Consider the following 18,212-nt stretch of genomic DNA (forward strand, 5'->3'; position numbering starts at 1 on the left):
GAGAGAGAGAGAGAGAGAGAGAGAGAGAGAGAATGAGTGGAGGAAGTAGAACCAGATGCTCCTTAGAGGATGGCGAGATAGTATCTCATGTTTTCTGATCATGTTATCAAGAGAGAGGATCCACTGGAGATGAATGTCACGCACGGTAAAGCGGAAAATCAACAGAGAAGACAAAGACCCTCAACAAGATAGCTTGAACTAGGGGCTGCAGCAATTGGCACAGCATAGCAATTGTGAGGATGGTACAGGAAGGAACAAACCGTGCTCCCTTCTGTGCACAGTGTAGGGGCACTAGGAATTGGAGTCAACGACACCTAACAACAAACCAATAAAAGAAGGGAAAAAATAGCAAGCCTTGTGGGTTTCTTCCTTTAGAAAGAATTAAGAAGGGAAAAAATAGCAGGTGAAATAAAGAATTTAGTTCATTGTGTGATTTAGCACATAGGTCAGTGTGTAATGCTAATTTTGTCGGCATGGGGTTTGAAATGATTCCCTTGTTTGGGATCATTCTTACCTTGCTCTGTTAGCTTTACACTTCAAAGTATATATTGCTGCAGAAAACCAATCATGCATTTTCCATTTAGGAACTTGTTAACTAAGTTACAAACAAGAAAATGTTCATTAGATTTTTCGCTCATCGCTTTTTCCAGAGGAAAAATACTACTACGAAATATGAAAAGTTATTCAAAGCCACCAGGGGGAGTGACTGCAAAATATGAGGAAAAACCAAGTAATTTGCCTACTTTCATCCCCACCACTGTGTTCTACACAATCTCCAGGAAAGAAACAATGAGATGCTTTTTTTCTAATTGAAATAGTTTATGCTAGAAACAAATTTACTGACCAATATTTAGACAGACAGGAGAATACAATTTGGGTTTGACCTTCTGGTCTGCTTTGGCATCATTTTATCAGAACAAAATGTATAACACATTCTGATCCTTTCCTCAGAATAAGAGGCTAGATGTGCCCTTAGCAGCGTCGCGTCTCAGTTTTTGTTTATGACCAGTGACTCCCAGGTTTTTGTTATTTATTTTTAGGAACCCCCCTAGTCATGTTCCACCATAGCGACCCTACACACAGAGTGGTGAAGCATTGCCTGTGAAATTCTCACAATTATTCTGATGCTTCAGTCCTTTGTTGCAACTGCTGTGTGAATCCATCTCATTGAGGGCCTCCCTCTTGTTCACTCGCCCTCTGCTTTACCGAGCATCATGTCCTTCTTCAAGGTCTGGTTTCTCCTTACATGTCCAAAGTATGTGCAACAAAGAATCACTATCCATGCCTCTAAGGAGCGCTATGGTTATGATTTTTCCAAGACAAATATCTTTGTTCTTTCAGCAATCCGTGGTAATTTTTATATTCTTCACAAGAACTGCATTACAAATGCATCGATCTTTCACTGGTTCTCCTGAGCCTTTGCCCAACCTTCACATGCGTATGAGACAAAGGAAATACCATGGCTTGGGTCAGGGACAACTGAGTTCTCAAAGAAGTATTGTCGCTTTTAAATAATCTAAAGAGATCTTGTGCAGTATACTTATCCAGTGCAACACATCTTTTGATCTCTTGACTGAAGCTTCCATGAGCCTTGATTGTGGATGCAAGCAATAAGAAATTCTTGACAACATCAACATTTTCTCCATTTATCTTGATGTTACCTATTTGGTCCGGTTGTGAGAATTTTGATCTTTTATTTTTTCCTTCAAGAAACATTTATGAGGGAAAGGGAAGTTTGGGGTAGTACAGTCTCAGATAGTACACGCTGTCTCTGGAAAGCGTACACGGCCACATGGTGGACTGTGGGAGAGTTCTCAATCGAAAATGGCTGCTTCCGGGGAGTGTGAAAACCCACCTGGAAAAATGGCTGTTATGAGGAGACTACAGAATCAAAAGAGGAATACCAGAACTGAAAATGGAAGAAGAGAGTGCGAGCCCTGAGAGGGTGTGCGAGTGAATTCTGAGAACAAGGGAGAAATCTTGCCCTCCAACCTGAAAGAGAGAGCTGACCTTCTTTACATTGAGTTAAAATCATGCAGACTGAAGGCTACAGTCCTTGATCTTCATTAGCATGTGCTTCAATACTTCCTCACTTTCAGCATATTGCAGGTTGTTTATAAACCTCCCTCCAATCCTGATGTCATATTCTTCATCTAAGCCAGTGGTTCTCAACCTGTGGGTCACAACCCATTTGCGGGTTGAACGACCCTTTCACAGGAGTCACCCGATTCCTAACAGTAGCAATATTATAGTTATGAAGTAGTAACACAAATAATTTTATGGTTGGGGGGTCACCACAACATGAGGAACTGTATTAAAGGGTCGCGGCATTCGAAAGGGTGAGAACCACAGATAAGCCATCTTCTCTGATGGTTTGCTCAGCATACAGACTGAATAAGTATGGTGAGAGAATACACACCTGACACTCACCTTTAGTTATTTTAAACTATGGTATTTCCTTGTGTGCACACAACTGCTTCTTGGTTCCACAATAGCACGACGTAGTGTTCTGGAATTCCCCTTCTCCTCAAGACTATGCAGTGTATTATGGTCCACACAGTTAAATGACTTTCCATAGTCAATAAACACAGTAAACCTTTTTCTAGTGTTCTCTGCTCTCAGCCAAGATCTATCTAACATCAGCAATGCGATCCCTTGTTCCATGTTCTCTTCTGAATCTAGACTGGACCTCTCGCAGCTCCAGTCAATGTACTGTTGTAACTTCAGCAAAATTGTACTTGCCTATGATATCCATGATGCTGTTCTCCAATTTCAGCATTCTATTGGGTAACCTTTCTTTGGGATGGGCAAAAATATGGATCTCTTTCAATCCGTTGGCCAAGTAGCTGTCTTCCAATTTTTCTGGCATAGATCAGTAAGTTCTTCCATGGTTCATCAGGTTGTTGAATCATTTCAATTGGTATTCCATCAATTCCTGGAGCCTTGTATTTGTTACTGCTTCCATGCAACTTGATCTTCTTTCAGTACCATTGGCTCTTGCTCATTGGCTGAATGTCAACGTGTTCTTTTTGGTACACTGTCTCTGTAGTCTTCTCAACGTCTTTAGATGCTTCCTGCCATCATTAAATACTTTCCCAGGGAAACTTTCAAGACTGCAACTCAAATCTTGAACGATTTCTGGAGTTCTTTCAGTTTCAGATGTGTGGATTGTGTTCTTCTCTTCAGGTTTTCTAATTCTAAGTCTTTGCACATTTCATTATACTATTGCACTTTATCTTCAGGAGCTGCCCTTTCAAATTTTCTGTTCAGCTCTTTGATTTCGTTATTTCTTCCATTTGCTTTAGTTACTCTACAATTAAGAGCAAATTTCAGGGTCCCTTCTAACCTCCATTATGATCTTTTCTCACTTTCCTGTCCTTTTAATGACTTTTGGCTTTCTTCATGACGGTCATCCTGTCCATCCACAGCTCATCTGTGCTTCTGTCATTAGTGTTCAATGCAGCAAATCTGTTCTGGAGATGTTCTGGAAATTCAAGTGTGATAAACTCAAGATTGTATTTTGGCTCTTGTTGACTTGTTTCAATTTTCTTCTGCTTCAACCTGAACGTACCCATGAGCAATTAATGGTCTGTTCCATAGTCAACCCCTGAACTGATTTTCAACTATTGATATTGAGCTTCTCCATAATCTTTGCCCACAGCTGTAGTCAATTTGATGTCTGCATCTTCCATCGGGAGAGTCCATGTCTATGGTTGCTATTTGTATTGTTTTTAAAAATGTATTTGCTGGAAACAAGTCATTGGGGTTACAAAATTCTATCATGAAACCTCCAGCTTCATTTCTATCACCAAGATGATATTTTCCAACTACTGTTCCCTCCTCTTTGCTTCCAACTTTTTCATCCCAAACACCGGTAATTATCCATGCATCTTTATTGTAACTTTGATCAATTTTCAACTGAAAACTGATAGAATTCTTCAAATTTTTCATCACTAGCTTCGGTGTTTCGTGCAGAAATTTGAATAATAGTATTGAATGGCTTTCCTTGAAGACTAATTGATATAGTTTTATCACAAACTGCATTGTACTTCAAGATCGATCTGGAACTACTTTTCCTGACCATGAATGCAGTGCCATTCCTTTTGATTGTGTCATTCCTGGCATAGTAACCATGTGACTTTCTCATTTGAAATGGCCAATGCCAGATCATTTCAGCTAACTAATACCTAGGATATCGATCTTTTCACATTCCATTCCACTTGTGAAGACTTCTGATTTTCCTATATTCATACTTCATTCATTCCAAGTTCTGAATGTTAGTAGAGCTGTTCAGGTGTTTCTTACTTTAAGTTGTCACCCATCGGCAAATGAAGACCCCAAAGTCCCCACGCCCACAGGCTTCACTCTGCTCACGCCACGTTGATCAACTTTACTTCGAGAAGGCAGCTCCTCCGCAGTCCGGTTTTGAGTGCCTGCCGACCCAAGGGCCCACCCTCCAGCTCTGTATCTGATCAGGTTCTGCTTCCATTCATGAGGCCTTAAATAGCTGACAACGGTTCCATGCTATGCGCAAGGTTTTCAGGGGATACTTCCTCTCAAGTGGCATCTAATTCCTTCTTTGTAGTCTGTTTTTAAGTCTGAAATCCCTGCGGAAACCTCTTCACTTTGAGTGACCCTGCTGACATTTGAAATATGATGACATCGTTTCCAGCATCACAAAAGCACACAAGCCACTCCCGTATGCCAAATTGACAGACAAGTGGTGGAGTGACTTTCATTCGCATACTTATGTGAATAAGTGTGATCGTGAGAGAGTAGTTCTTGCCTATTCCCAAGTCATGATCCCATACCCAATTCTTTTCCCCACAGTTGGGCTGACAGACCCCAGACGTTTCTTCAGGAGCCGGGTGGCACAGGAGTTCATTGTTGAGCTGCAGTCTTCATGGTCGGCAGGTCGTAAGCAATTAGTCTCAGAAACTCACAGGGAGTCGCTCTGAGTCAGCACTGACTCACTGGCAACGAGTTTGGGTTTGGGCTTCATTAATTTCTTACTTTTTTACATCTGTTAGCCCTATTTGAAATGATACACTTAAGATTGTTTTCTGGATCCATCTTTATTGCAACATATACTAATCTTATCGTTTGAGAGACAAATGATTTAGAAGAAATTCCTGAATGGTGCAAATAGCGAACTTTTACAAAGGGATGCTAAATGAAAGATATCCAGGTTAAGTCCAAAAAAGGACTAGTGATCTACTTCCCAGAAATCAGTCATTTCAGACCCTTGGGAACACCATTCTAGTCTGACACACATTGAGGTGGCCAAGTGTTTGGGTGAATTTGACAGAAATTTGTTTCCATAGAATGAATTAAGTCCATATAAGAGAGACTATAAATGAAAACAGAAAATTTTGATTTGGCCTTGCCCTTGGTCTTGATCTTTCCCCATACTTAATCCTGTCCTCTCCACTATCCTACTTTGCAGACTTCTGGAATCCATGTGTGTCTTTCACTTATCCACATCCCAAAGGTGTTGGATTTGGAATAGCGTTTGGATGCACGTTGTTTTCCAGTGCACATGGTGCATTTTCCAGCATAGATCATATGATAACCCATAAAGCAAGTTTCAATAAATTTAAATGCACTGAAATACCAGAAATCATCTTCTCAGATTATACTTCTATCGAATTAGAAATCAACAATAGAAAGTCAAGAAAAAAAAACAAAACTCAAGTACATGATGGATGAATTACACCCTGGTTAAAAATCACTGTGTAATAAAGGAAATAAAGAGGGGGGAATCTCTTTTAATCAAGTGCGAATTAAAACACAATACGTCACACACAAAAAGGCAGGGGACACAGCAAAAACAATACTCTGAGGGCAATAGACAGATGATAGAGAGATGCACACACACATACACACATATGTGCAAATATATACATGTTTGTGTATATATACATGTGTGTATATATAATTAAGATGTTCATTTTGATTATTTATCATCAAAATTATATAATAATTCCTTTATACAATATCTTTTGCTATTAGAAAAATACCCCAAAAGAAGTCAACATCAGAAGAAAAAAAAATAAAGGTTTGAACTGAAATAAATAAAACACAAAGAAAAAAACAATAGGAAAAATCCTTAAACTAGAAATTGATAGCATGGTATAATAAAAGTGATACTCCACTGGCAAATTTGTAAAGAAGGCAAAGATTTATCATATATTAGAAACAAGAAATAGGTGACTACAAAACAGTACCAACTGAAATAAAAAGGATCATAAATACGAATAACTGTAGTCTAATAAATTTTAAGACCTAGGAAATGGGCACAGTTCTAGAACTACACTACCTTTGTGAACTGACTTGGACTGAGTAGACAGCTAGAAGGGACCCTCACGGAAGAAGATATACTCACTGGGTCATCAGCTGAACACACAAACCCACAAAATGACGTGGCCCAGGGGGCTTCGCACGTGAGTTTAGCTGATCATTTAGAGTCAGCAGACAGCAGTTCTATTCAAATTATTCCACAGTATAAAAAAGGAGGTGGTATCCCAAATTCCAATTATAAAGTGAGCATAATCCTGATACAAAAACCACATACATTATTAAAAAATAGACACCACTAAAAAAGAAAATTATAGTTCCATATATCTTATGACCATACATGTAATATTTCTCAACAAAATCCTAGGAAATAGAATACAATAAGATATCAAAAATTACATTTTATGACCAAATTGGGCTTGTATTAGGTATACAAGTATGGTTCATTATTAGAAAAAAATCTACATAATCTACCATATATTTTTATAAAAAGAGAAAAACCACATATTTCACAAGGAAGACTTAACCTTGTGAAAATTTCAATACTACCCAAAACAATCAACAGATAGAATGCAATCCTGACCCAGATTTTATCAGTATTCTTTAAAGAGATGGTAAACCTAATCTGTAACTTTGTATATATAGGAAAGAGACCCTCAATAAGCAAAACACAACTAAAGAAGAACAAAGTTGTATGAGCCCCCAATAAAATGATTAAAAATAAAAGAAGACGAAGAACAATGTAGAAAGTTTATCTATTTCCAATGTCAACACCTGCCAAACAGCCAGAGTTGTCAAAACAGCTCGGTATAGATGCAGCAACTGACATGTAGCACAGAATGGAGAACCCAGAAGAAAACCTGTCCACCAAGAACAACCGCTCTTTGTCAAAGGGCTGAAATGCAGTACACGAGGAAAAAAGCTTTCTCTTTAATTACTGATGCTAGCAAAAGTGTATACCCCTTTGCAGAAAAATGAAACAGGCTGTATATATCTCACCAAATAAAAAATGAATTAAAATCCATCAATGATCTAAACGTAAACTTAAAGCTATCAAGACCATAAAAAAACGAACAAACTTAGAGACCCCCGATTCATGGAAGAAGTAAATCTTCAAACAGTATCAGAAAGGAAACACAAACAGCAAAAGAAATTACATGCTTAGAGACTGTTAAAAATTAGATAATTATATGCATCAGAAATTAAAAGAGATCTCACAAATTGGGGGGGAAATGTCAACAACACATCATCAGATGTGTTAGTCTTGGTTGACTAGGGAAACAAATTCATAGACACTCATATGTGTGTAATGAAGAACTTTATATCAAAGAGTAATTGTATATTAAGAAATTATCCCAGCCCAGTCTAGATCAAATCCATAAGTCTGATATTAACCATATTCTAATGCCAATCTATAATTTCCTCTTCAGACTCACACAACACATGCAATGGCACTGAATGCAGGAAGATCACAGGCCAGTGGGTGGAAAGTCTTGTGACTGCAGTGGTCGTGGAATCATCTCAGCGCTGGCATGGGTCTCCATGTGGCTCCTACAGCTCCAGGGCTCTAGTTCCATCAGGGGTCTCCATGTGGCTTGTCAGCAGGAAGACTAGCAGAGTGTCTATGTGCATCCGGCCTCCTGTCAGCTATTTGTCTCTTTTGTGCCTCCAAATGAGGCCATCCAGCTGCGACCTGATTGACAGGCTAGATTCCGCCCCTTCACAAGTTGACAGAAGATTACGTAACTGCCACATGAGACAAAGAACTAATCTCTAGAATTTCTAAAAATGTCTATATCTCTAGAATGAAAAGGTCAAACTTCCAGTTTAAAAATGGACAGAAGATATGGTTCAGTGATTCTGTGTAGTCTTTTCATTTTTTTCTTGATTCTTCATTTATCTTGCAACATTTTGTCCATAGAATCCATATTTCAACTTGGGCCTTGAATCATTGATTTATGTCCTTCAACTTATTATATGCTATGCATGTTCTTCTTTCATGGATTTATAACTCCTGGTCTTTGTACATTTCATGATAATAATTTACTTTGTGTTTTTTCTAGTTGCCCTTTGAAAATATATTTTCAGCTCTTTTACTTCACTAACTAGTGGGTAGACATATATTAGCTTTATGAAATTAGCTTTATGGAAGACAATATACCATAAGGGGAGATCAATATAAAATTAAGCAAAGAAAGATACTGAAATAGGCACAATGGTAGAAAACAAAATAGGTTAATACATTCGTAATCCTGCAATAATAATACTAATAATAATCCACAAGTGGTTACTTGTAGATGTGCAAGCTGAACAGGTTGAGGAAGGAGAGTATATATGTTTGACAGAAGGTAATTCTATATATGTATTTAGATATGCTTTAAAATAACCAAAAATAGTATTGAGCACACAAGGGGCAAAGTTATGAAAACATCTTCGCAATAGTAAAACACTGGTGGGACTAAGTGACTGGGCCTGGAGTTCAGAAAAATAGTCTTGGGCAAGGGCCAGGAAAAAACAGTTAAAAAAACAGTTAAAGAGTATCCTGTATCCTGTCCTGCTTTGGTGAGTAGTGATCAAGGTCTTTAAACTTGTGATTGACTATCTGGCTATCTAAAGTGAAACTACGGGTCTCTCCCCATCAGGAACAAAGCAGAATGAAGAAAACAAAAGAGTTTCAGATGTCACGACCCTAGTCCAGAATAACTAGGTGGTCTCAGCTACCACTACACAATAGGAATCACAATAGGTCCTACATAGAAAAGGAGCAAACTATGAAGCAAAACTCCGTCATAAAAAGACCAGGCTTATTGGCAGGATAGGTGCTGATGAGCCCTCTAAGACTAGCGACATGAATTATTGGATGAAAAATTTGATTTTTTTGGCAAATCTTCCCAGATTTAAAAATTAATGGTTTAGAACATATATTTTTATAATAAAAGCATTTATTAAACAAAAACAGTAAAATGTGAAGCTATTTTTTATTCATCCTTTATGTAGGACATGCACTTCACAAGGAGATATATCCATCTTTCTAATCTTTCAGCGATGAATTTTACAGTCTTTGATTTACACAATATCAAACAGCAGCTCTGTCATCCTCACTGGTACGCAGTAAAGTCCGGAAAGGCAAAATCAGGTTGGTATATTGGGTGGCAGAAGGTTTCCAAAGAAAATTCTCTTATGACAGTTTTTGCTGCGATCAAAGGATGGACAGGTAATGAAAAAAAATCATGTTGAAAAAAATTCTTGGCACACATCTCCTATCCAAATTTTAAGAATCTAAAAGCGTCTTCATCATAAGGCCCAATGATGTCTTGTGTCATTTGAGAAAATCTATTAAATTTACCCATTTAGGATACCAGCAAATGGCCATCATAACCTGAGCTCATCATCCTGCCATAAATTTAACACACCTAACAAATCACTTCATCAACCATTCTTTAAAAAAAATTTTTTAAGGTACCTTAAGGAGACTAAGAAAAGTGCATTACTGAGATAACTTATCTGCATCCATTCTTTCATCACAAAGTGAGTTAGTTAAAGTTTATTGTGTGAACCTGGCCAATGAACACATGTGGGTTTAATTGAAGGATGGAGGGATAAATGGCTCGGTGAGCCTTGCCTTTCTAGTTCTCGGGTCTCTTGCTTTCTGATGGTCGGACCAGGGTGCAGCTGCCTTAGCCAGTTCCCTGCTTCAGCTTGCAAGGCTCCCTTCCTGCAAGACATCCCTGAGGAGAAGCCACATGGACCTATTCCAGTGCAGCCCTGGGTGCTAGAGCAGCCGTGTGGAGACCCTAGCCAGCAATGAGATGCTTACACGCTCACTGATTCAGCTTTCCTCCTGCAGTCGGCATCATTGCATGTGTTTTGTGAGATGGAGGAGGGCTTTGTGGATTGGTGTCAGACATATGGGTTAATGTTGGACTTGTGGGCTTGGGCAGCACTGGGTAGGGATGTTTTCTTGATGTGCACTTACCTTTTATGTAAAAATCTCTCTTTTATATATTTTTTTCTGTGGATTTGTTTCTCTAAAGTACCCAGACTAAAATACAAAGACATGTTTCATGTATGTTTTCTTTTAAATAAACTTGTGTGTGCATAAGCTGGACCCAGGTATAGTACTTTTTACTAACTTAGTATTCTTTATGGGCAGGTGGAATTTCTGCTCTCTGAAATTTGTCAGAATTCTTAGTACTGAATAAATAGATGTGGATGGATTTTAATGTAAGGACCTTGCTTATTGCCTTCGATATTAATTTTTCTCACATATGAGGGTCAGAATGGTAAAATGTTGGATTCAATGCTAACGGAATATTCAATCATTCTGAGGTTGTTCTAATTTGGGGTGTCTATGAGTTTACATCGACTCGATGGCAATGAGTTTGGTTTAGTTTAGGTTTTCATCTATTAATAGATCTATTGATTGATTGATGGTTTGATTTACCTTAAGGGATTAGCTCCTAGGTTTATTGGTGATGTCAAGTTCCAAAATTCAAGGAACAGACAGCAGAACAGAAAGTTCTCCACACTTGTGTCCTAACATCTGTAAGTCAGTCAATGTTAAGAGTACAGAGTAAAGAGAGAGGGAGTCATAGTACCTACGTATACTCTAGAACTAAAATACACATATTTCAACTGATTCTTTGATTGTATTACACTCGATTAATATTGTCTAGGGTGACTACATTAGATGATATTGTGAAAGAGAAACTAGTCCAGTATTTGACCAAACCACTGGTAGCTATAGCCTTGTCATGTTAATGTAAAATTAAGTTGAACTCCAAGTATGCACCGTTTTTCTTGAGCTTAACTACTTCTTACCATAAACAGGCATACTAGACTAGAGAACAGATGTCAGTGGATTCTTTTGCAAATGACAATTAACTGTAGACTGTGAAAGAATGCATTTTATTTTCTAGGGAAATTTCCAAAGTAAATTTACTCTGAAATATAGTACAGGATTTCACATAAACTAGTCTCTCTTTTTGTTGTTGTGGTTGTTGTTTGTTGGGAAGGGTTAGTATTCAGTATGGACCAACTTGAATTTTTCCCCTAGGATTTTTTTCCTCTACCAAAATGATCAACATGGCATGACAAAAGATTAATCGTTAACTGGTATAGTTGCTTACATTAAACCTGAAACATCTGAGTCCTACAATACCTTACATTCTCCTCCTTTATTTTCTACCTCTTAGGAGGAACAGCATCAAGACAGAAAGGCTTCCTGGGATGTATTCGCTCACTACACTTGAATGGGCAGAAGCTGGACCTTGAAGAGAGAGCAAAGGTCACATCTGGAGTCCGGCCGGGCTGCCCTGGCCATTGTAGCAGTTACAGCAGCACCTGTCACAATGGGGGGAAATGTGTGGAGAAGCACAGTGGCTACTTCTGTGATTGCACCAACTCACCATATGAAGGTCCTTTTTGTAAAAAAGGTACAATGGCTTGGTTACTTCTGTTTTGTTCTCGTTTGGGGTACCCACAGACCTCAGTCAGGTCAGATACACTCATTTAAACCTCCCATGTGCTGTTCCTTCTCTCAAGAAGTGATCATTGATGTAGATTTTATTGGTACCACTACCCAGAGATGATTTTGTGATAAAATATAGGGGGTTGTGTGTAGGGGGGGGACTAAAAAATAAATGCTTAGATTTGTGTTATTTACCTTCCTGTTATTGTCTTTTGTCCCAAGAGTCTTCATAGCTTCTCAATGCATGTAGATATACACTTACTCCACATTTACTAAATATCTCATTCTTAGACATTTTGTATTTACAACTGTTCTAAAACACCTGCTATCTAACTATTTTGTGCATCTAGTAACAATGAACACAAAAGTGTGAGAAAGAGCAACTTGGCTGCTGAGGTTAAGAGTATATGTCAACTCCGTGGTGCTAGGATTCTGAGTGGTTTGGCAGTTCTATAATGATGCCACCAGGCAGCTATATAAGAGTGAAATTCTTAAATTATAGTATAAAACTTTTTCTTAGCTTAAACAATAAGCCTACATGATATAATAATATATATTATAGTGCTATATAATAATGTATACCATATTTGAAGACTAAGGTGCCCCAGACCCAAGCTATGAGGTTTTAAATTACCTCTTGTGAATATAAAAGGTAGGGTAGGAAGGGGGAACCAATGACAAGGATCTACATATAACTCCCTCCCTGGGGGACAGACAACAGAAAAGTGGGTGAAGGGAGATGTCAACAGTGTAAGATGTGACAAAATAATAATAATTTATAAAATATCAAGGGTTCATGAGGGAGGGGGCCAAGAGGGGGGAATGAAGATCTGATACCAAGGGCTCAAGTAGAAAGCAAATGTTTTGAGAATGATGATGGCAAAAAATATACAAATGTGCTTGACACAATGAATGGATGGATGGATTGTGATCCGAGTTGTATGAGCTCCCAATAAAATGATTTTTTTAATTATAAGGCATTTTTTAAAAGTTGGATAATGAATTAGAAAAACCACAGAAGGATCAATGCATTTGAATTATGGTGTTGAACAAAATATTGAAAATATCATGGACTAACAGAAGAACAAACAAGTCTGTTCGGAATAATTATAACCAGAGTGGTTCTTAGAAGTGAAGATAGTAAAACTTCTTTTCACGTACTTTGGACAGGTTATCACAAAAGACCACTCCCTGGAAAGGGTGAAGTGGAGGGTCAGTGTAAAAGAGGAAGACTGTCAAGGAGATGGATTGACATAGTAGCTTCAGCAATGAGCTCAAACTTAACGACTCTGGTGAGGATGGCAGAGGGTTGGGCCGGTGGAATTTCTGCTCTCTGAAATTTGTCAGAATTCTTAGTACTGAATAAATAGCTGTGGATGGATTTTAATGTAAGGCCCTTGCTTATTGCCTTCACTATAAATTTTTCTCACTTATGAGAGTCAGAATGGTAAAATGTTGGATTCAATGCTAACAGAATACTCCATCATTCTGAGGCTGTTCTGCTGTGTGCATAAGGTTGCTGTGAATCAGAACCGACATGTTGATTCCCAACCACAGCAATATACTGGCACAATCATCCTCTATTTGGTGATCTGACATGATTATTTTTTTGTTTTTGCATAATGCTGATTTCATTCATATACCGACCTGCTTTTTGGAATGTAACCATATCAATAAATAAGGACTGGGTTTATTGTTTATAATTGCGTCTATATCCTAGCAAGGCAATTAAGCTGAAGTGAAAATACTAAAAATGGACATTTACCACAAATAAAAGCCAGAAGAGGTATAACATTTATGTTGTATTAGCAGACTGTTGGTCTTTCTCCTACTTCCATTTCCTAAGTCCAGAATATAATGAAGGAATCATAGAACCTAGCTTAGGAAGAGCCTTAGAAATTCTTTGTTATTATTAATTGCTGTTGAGTTGGGGGAGGGGAAGCATTTTAAATAATCTTGCCAGTAAGTGTATAGGTACTTTTAAAAAAAATCATTTTATTGGGGGCTCATACAACTCTTATCAAAATCCATACATACATCCATTGTGTCAAGCACATTTGTATATTTGTTGCCCTAATCATTCTCAAAACATTTGCTTTCCACTTGAGCTCCTCATTTTTTCTCCTCCATCCCCGCTCGCCCCTCCCTCATGAAACCTTGATAATTTATAAATTATTAACATTTTGTCATATCTTACACTGCTTGGCCTCTCCCTTCACCCACTTTACTGTTGTCTGTCCTCCAGGGAGGAGGTTATATGTAGATCCTTGTAATCAGTTCCCCCTTTCTACCCCACCTTCCCTCCACCCTCCTGGTATCACCACTCTCACCACTGGTCCTGAGGGCTTCATCTGTCCTGGATTCCCTGTGTTTCCAGTTCCTATCTGTACCAGTGTACATCCTCTGGTCTAGCCAGATTTGTAAGGTAGAATTGGGATCATGTTAGGGGGGAGGAGAAAGCATTTAAGAACTAGAGGAAAGTTGTATGTTTCATCGATGCTACACTGCACCCTGACTGGCTCATCTCCTCCACGTGATGCTCACCTTCCCAGCATGATCGCTGAAGACAAATGTGTGCATCAGCAAGTGTGATGAAGAAAGCTGATGGCACCCGGCTATCAAAAGATATAGCATCTGGGGTCTTAAAGGCTTGAAAGTAAACAAGCGGCCATCTAGCTCAGAAGCAACCAAGCCTACATGGAAGAAGCACACCATCCTATGTGATCATGAGGTGTCAAAGGGATCAGATATCAGACATCGAAGAACAAAAAATCATACCAATGTGAGGGGGAATGCGGGGAGGGGAACCAAGGCCCATCTATAGGTACTTTAGTATAAAAACACACCATGGATTGGGATAACAGTTGTATGAGCCCCTAATAAAATGTTAAATAAATAAATAAATAAATAAATAAAATGAAAGATGCAACAACAAAAAACACCACACACCATGTGTTTTTTGGAATATTCGTTCTCTAGAGGTGAGGTGACTAATGTCTAAAGCTTTAGATTCCTTCCCTAGATGTTCATGTTTATTTACCCATGAGACAAGACTTGGAATATAAAAGTCCTACCAATGTTTGTGTGTGGGGTGGGGGGGTATTTTTGTTTTTGCCTTCCCACCCAATCTTTTGAATGTACTACCTTGGAAAACTGAATAAAGATAGATAGCTTTATCTATCTATAGATAGATACCTATACCTTGGATGAGGATTTGCAGTCTTGGTGTGAGCTCATAAGTTCGAGATAATTTTATTTTTTTCCATTCCATCAATTCTTAGTCATTGCAGCTTTTAAAGACAATGTATAACTACACAAAAGGGCTTCTAAGAGTTATAAAATTTATGGAAGCAAACAACTGCGTCTTTCTCCTGTGGGGTGGCTGTTGGGTTCAAATCAGTTACCTTTTTTCTTAGAAACTTAATCACTGAGTCACCAACATTCCTGAAGTTAATTCTATATAATTTTGAATAGTTCGTTTTTTTTTTCAAACATAGGGCAAAGTGGTGGTCTTCTGTCAATCTTCGCAGTATGCTTATTTTATTGAAGGAACAAAAGAGTATAGCAATCATATAATGCTAGCAATGTTTTACAAGGTTTTAGCTATGAAAATAAAATGTTTTAATGACTAAAACATGATTTACACATAAATCAGGATCACAATTATAAATAATTATTATCAGTTTATTAAGACACATTTTATTTGCTAGTACTCCCAATCCATGTTTTATTTAGTCAAACTTAATGATGGGATGTAAATATATATATATATTTACATGTAAATATAAATATATATATATATACACGAAAATATAAAAGAAAAAAACAAGGAGATCAAAAAGTTGAAATCTTTGCAGAAATAGACTGCCACATCTAAGTATTTCCAAATATCTTCTTTAAAGAGCTCGATAATTAAAGTCTTTATTCATTCACACTGATCTTTTCCCCAATTAGTTGCTTATTATTGCTGAGAAGCATGCTGTCTGCCTTGGGAGAGAAGGATACAAACTTCAGAGCCAGAGTGTGTTAGGCATTGTGTGAGATCTTGAATTAAAGCAGGTTCATCCAAGTAGGCTTAGTGCATGAACTAAGACAAGCAAAAAAGCCAACTGGATTTTCACACTGGCAGAGGTTACTGGATAGCTTTCCCTTTAAAGCTGGGGAGAAGAGGCGCATAAGCAATAAGCAATACCAGGCCCAGAGACTAACGTATACTAAAATATACAGGGACTGTAACCTAGTTTTTTGCTTCAAAAATATGAAAAGTAGGCCTCTCAGCGTTTCTCCAGCAAAATTACTCAAACATCTCCTAGATTTCATTCCTCTAAATTTAGCCATTTTTTATCTTGGCTCCTTTCCCACATGCAAACCACATTAATTTTCTTCTTTCGGGGCCATTATATCTTCTGCCTACATATGTGCTCCCTCCTCACTATTTTAAATTTTGTTTGGGTTTATAAGTTAAGTAAATAAATGTGTGTTTGGCTAGGAAAGCTTGTTTCCTATTTCTCTGTTTCTAAACATACTCCACCTTTCTCAGTACATGAAAAATATTTTATTTATATTCAGTCACTGTAATGCCTATAAGATGTACCTATTATCAAAGTCTTTTAGACATGGCAATTACCTCTGGGAAAAGGGTCATTAAATGGAAGTGCAGAAATAGATCACTCTTCCATGCTAACTTACAAAGTCACAATATAATTTAGCAAATGGTGTACACGCTATCCTAATGCCTAGTACAGAACCATAATCTACTGACCCACTTTCTGTTTCCAACAATGGCCTGGATAAATATTGATATTTTGTCCCATCCAGGCAGTTATGACTCATATATTAATCCATCCTCACAATCAATTTATTGATGAAGGAGCCGCTGTACCAATTTATTTCAATGAGGATGTTTCAGTGATCAGGACTTTGCCAAATATAATGATCTTTTCCTAGGACATGTCCAAAGTACCAAAGGCAAGTCTTGCCAACCACACTCCCCTGGAGAATTCTGACTATAATCCTTCTTCCAAGACAGATGTGCTCATTTGTTCCATGCCATGGACTCAGCTGCAAACCCATAGACAATAAACAGAAGGAAACACAACAGAGTGACCTGAAGCGCAACAGAAGGAAACATGGTCAAGGTCTGCACCATCCCACAGTTCTGGTTACTTTGAACCCACCGTTGAAGTCACAAGGCCAATTACTCTCATTGAGGGTCTCTCTTAGCTCCACTAATCCTCACCAAGAGTCCTGGGCACTAATATCTACTGATAGAATGTTCCAGATAGCTGAGGAAAAGACTTGCTAGTCTCATTTCTTTGAATATAAATCTTTGTTCTGGCATTCCATGATACTTTCAATACTCTTTGACAATATCATAATTCAGATGCATCGATTCTTCTGTGATTTCCCTTAATCACTGTTCAGCTTTTCATGTGCATATGAGGTGATTAAAAATATCCTATCTTCGGTCACCTTAGCCCTGAACTATCTTCGGTCACCTTATATTACAACTGTGTTCTTTAACACTTAAAGAGGTCTTGTGCAGCAGATTTACTGAATAAAATCGGTTATTTGATTTCTTGACTGCTATTTCCCTGACTGTTGATTGTGGATCCAAGTTAAATGAAATCATTGACCACTTCAATCGTATCTCTTTTTGTCATGGAGCTGCCTATTGGTCCACTTGTGAGGATATTGGTTCTCTTTACTTGAACTGGAGTGCCCTTTGAAGGCTGCAATCTTTATTTTCATCAAGTGCTTCAAGTCTGAGTGTTGATCAATTAGTGTGACCTTTCTAGTCATGATGTCTTATATGGTAAATTATGGTTCTGGACTTTAAACACCTGTGACCGGCATCCCATTTTGTAGGGCATTCTCTACTGTGTTGCTGAGCAGGAGGAGAGGTTGGGACTGAGACCTGACCTAGATAGAGGGTAGGGGCCGAGCCATATCCTTTGCTTCCTTGAGGGCATCTTTAGTACTAAGCGTAACCCAGAACACACTCCTTATTTCCTTGAAGACAACCTTGAGGCCTCCACCTCAGGACAAGGTATGAACCGAGCCACACGCTTTCTTTTCTTTGGCAACACAATTGTGCCCCCTACAGTTTAATGCATATCACCGCACCTGGAAAGCCAGACCTCTTTTCCTGACTGAGCTTTGTCAGAGGCAGTAGACCTGCTGTGGCTTGTGGATATTTTTGACATCTGGTTCTAGATTATGTCACCCAGACACTCCTGGAGAATGGTAGATGTGGAGCCCAACCTCTCAGTTGGGTTAAAGCTTGATGACAAACCCCTGGTGGCATAAGTTTTGTATAGGAGCAAGAGACGAAAGTATTCTTGTGTTGAGGGAGTACTTGAGTGGAGGACCAATGTCCTTCTGCTACCTTAATACTAAACCTATAAATGTAGGCTCATAGATCTATTTCCCCATCCTCATATAA

The 18,212-nt window shown here is 38.3% G+C and overlaps 1 protein-coding gene across 2 annotated transcripts in view; it reads left to right on the plus strand.

The window, feature by feature from the left end:
• Positions 1-18,212, plus strand: part of CNTNAP5 (contactin associated protein family member 5) — a 1,132,484-nt gene that overhangs the window by 994,212 nt on the left and 120,060 nt on the right. For both annotated transcript variants that reach the window (XM_030887885.2, XM_045299024.1), the window contains one exon: positions 11,493-11,732. In XM_030887885.2, the coding sequence (XP_030743745.1) occupies positions 11,493-11,732 (240 nt within the window). The remainder of the gene's footprint in view (positions 1-11,492; positions 11,733-18,212) is intronic.

This window comes from Echinops telfairi, unplaced genomic scaffold (genome assembly GCF_000313985.2).
Source record: "Echinops telfairi isolate 266 unplaced genomic scaffold, ASM31398v2 ScPeMD7_4;HRSCAF=17, whole genome shotgun sequence".
Lineage (NCBI taxonomy): Eukaryota > Metazoa > Chordata > Mammalia > Afrosoricida > Tenrecidae > Echinops > Echinops telfairi.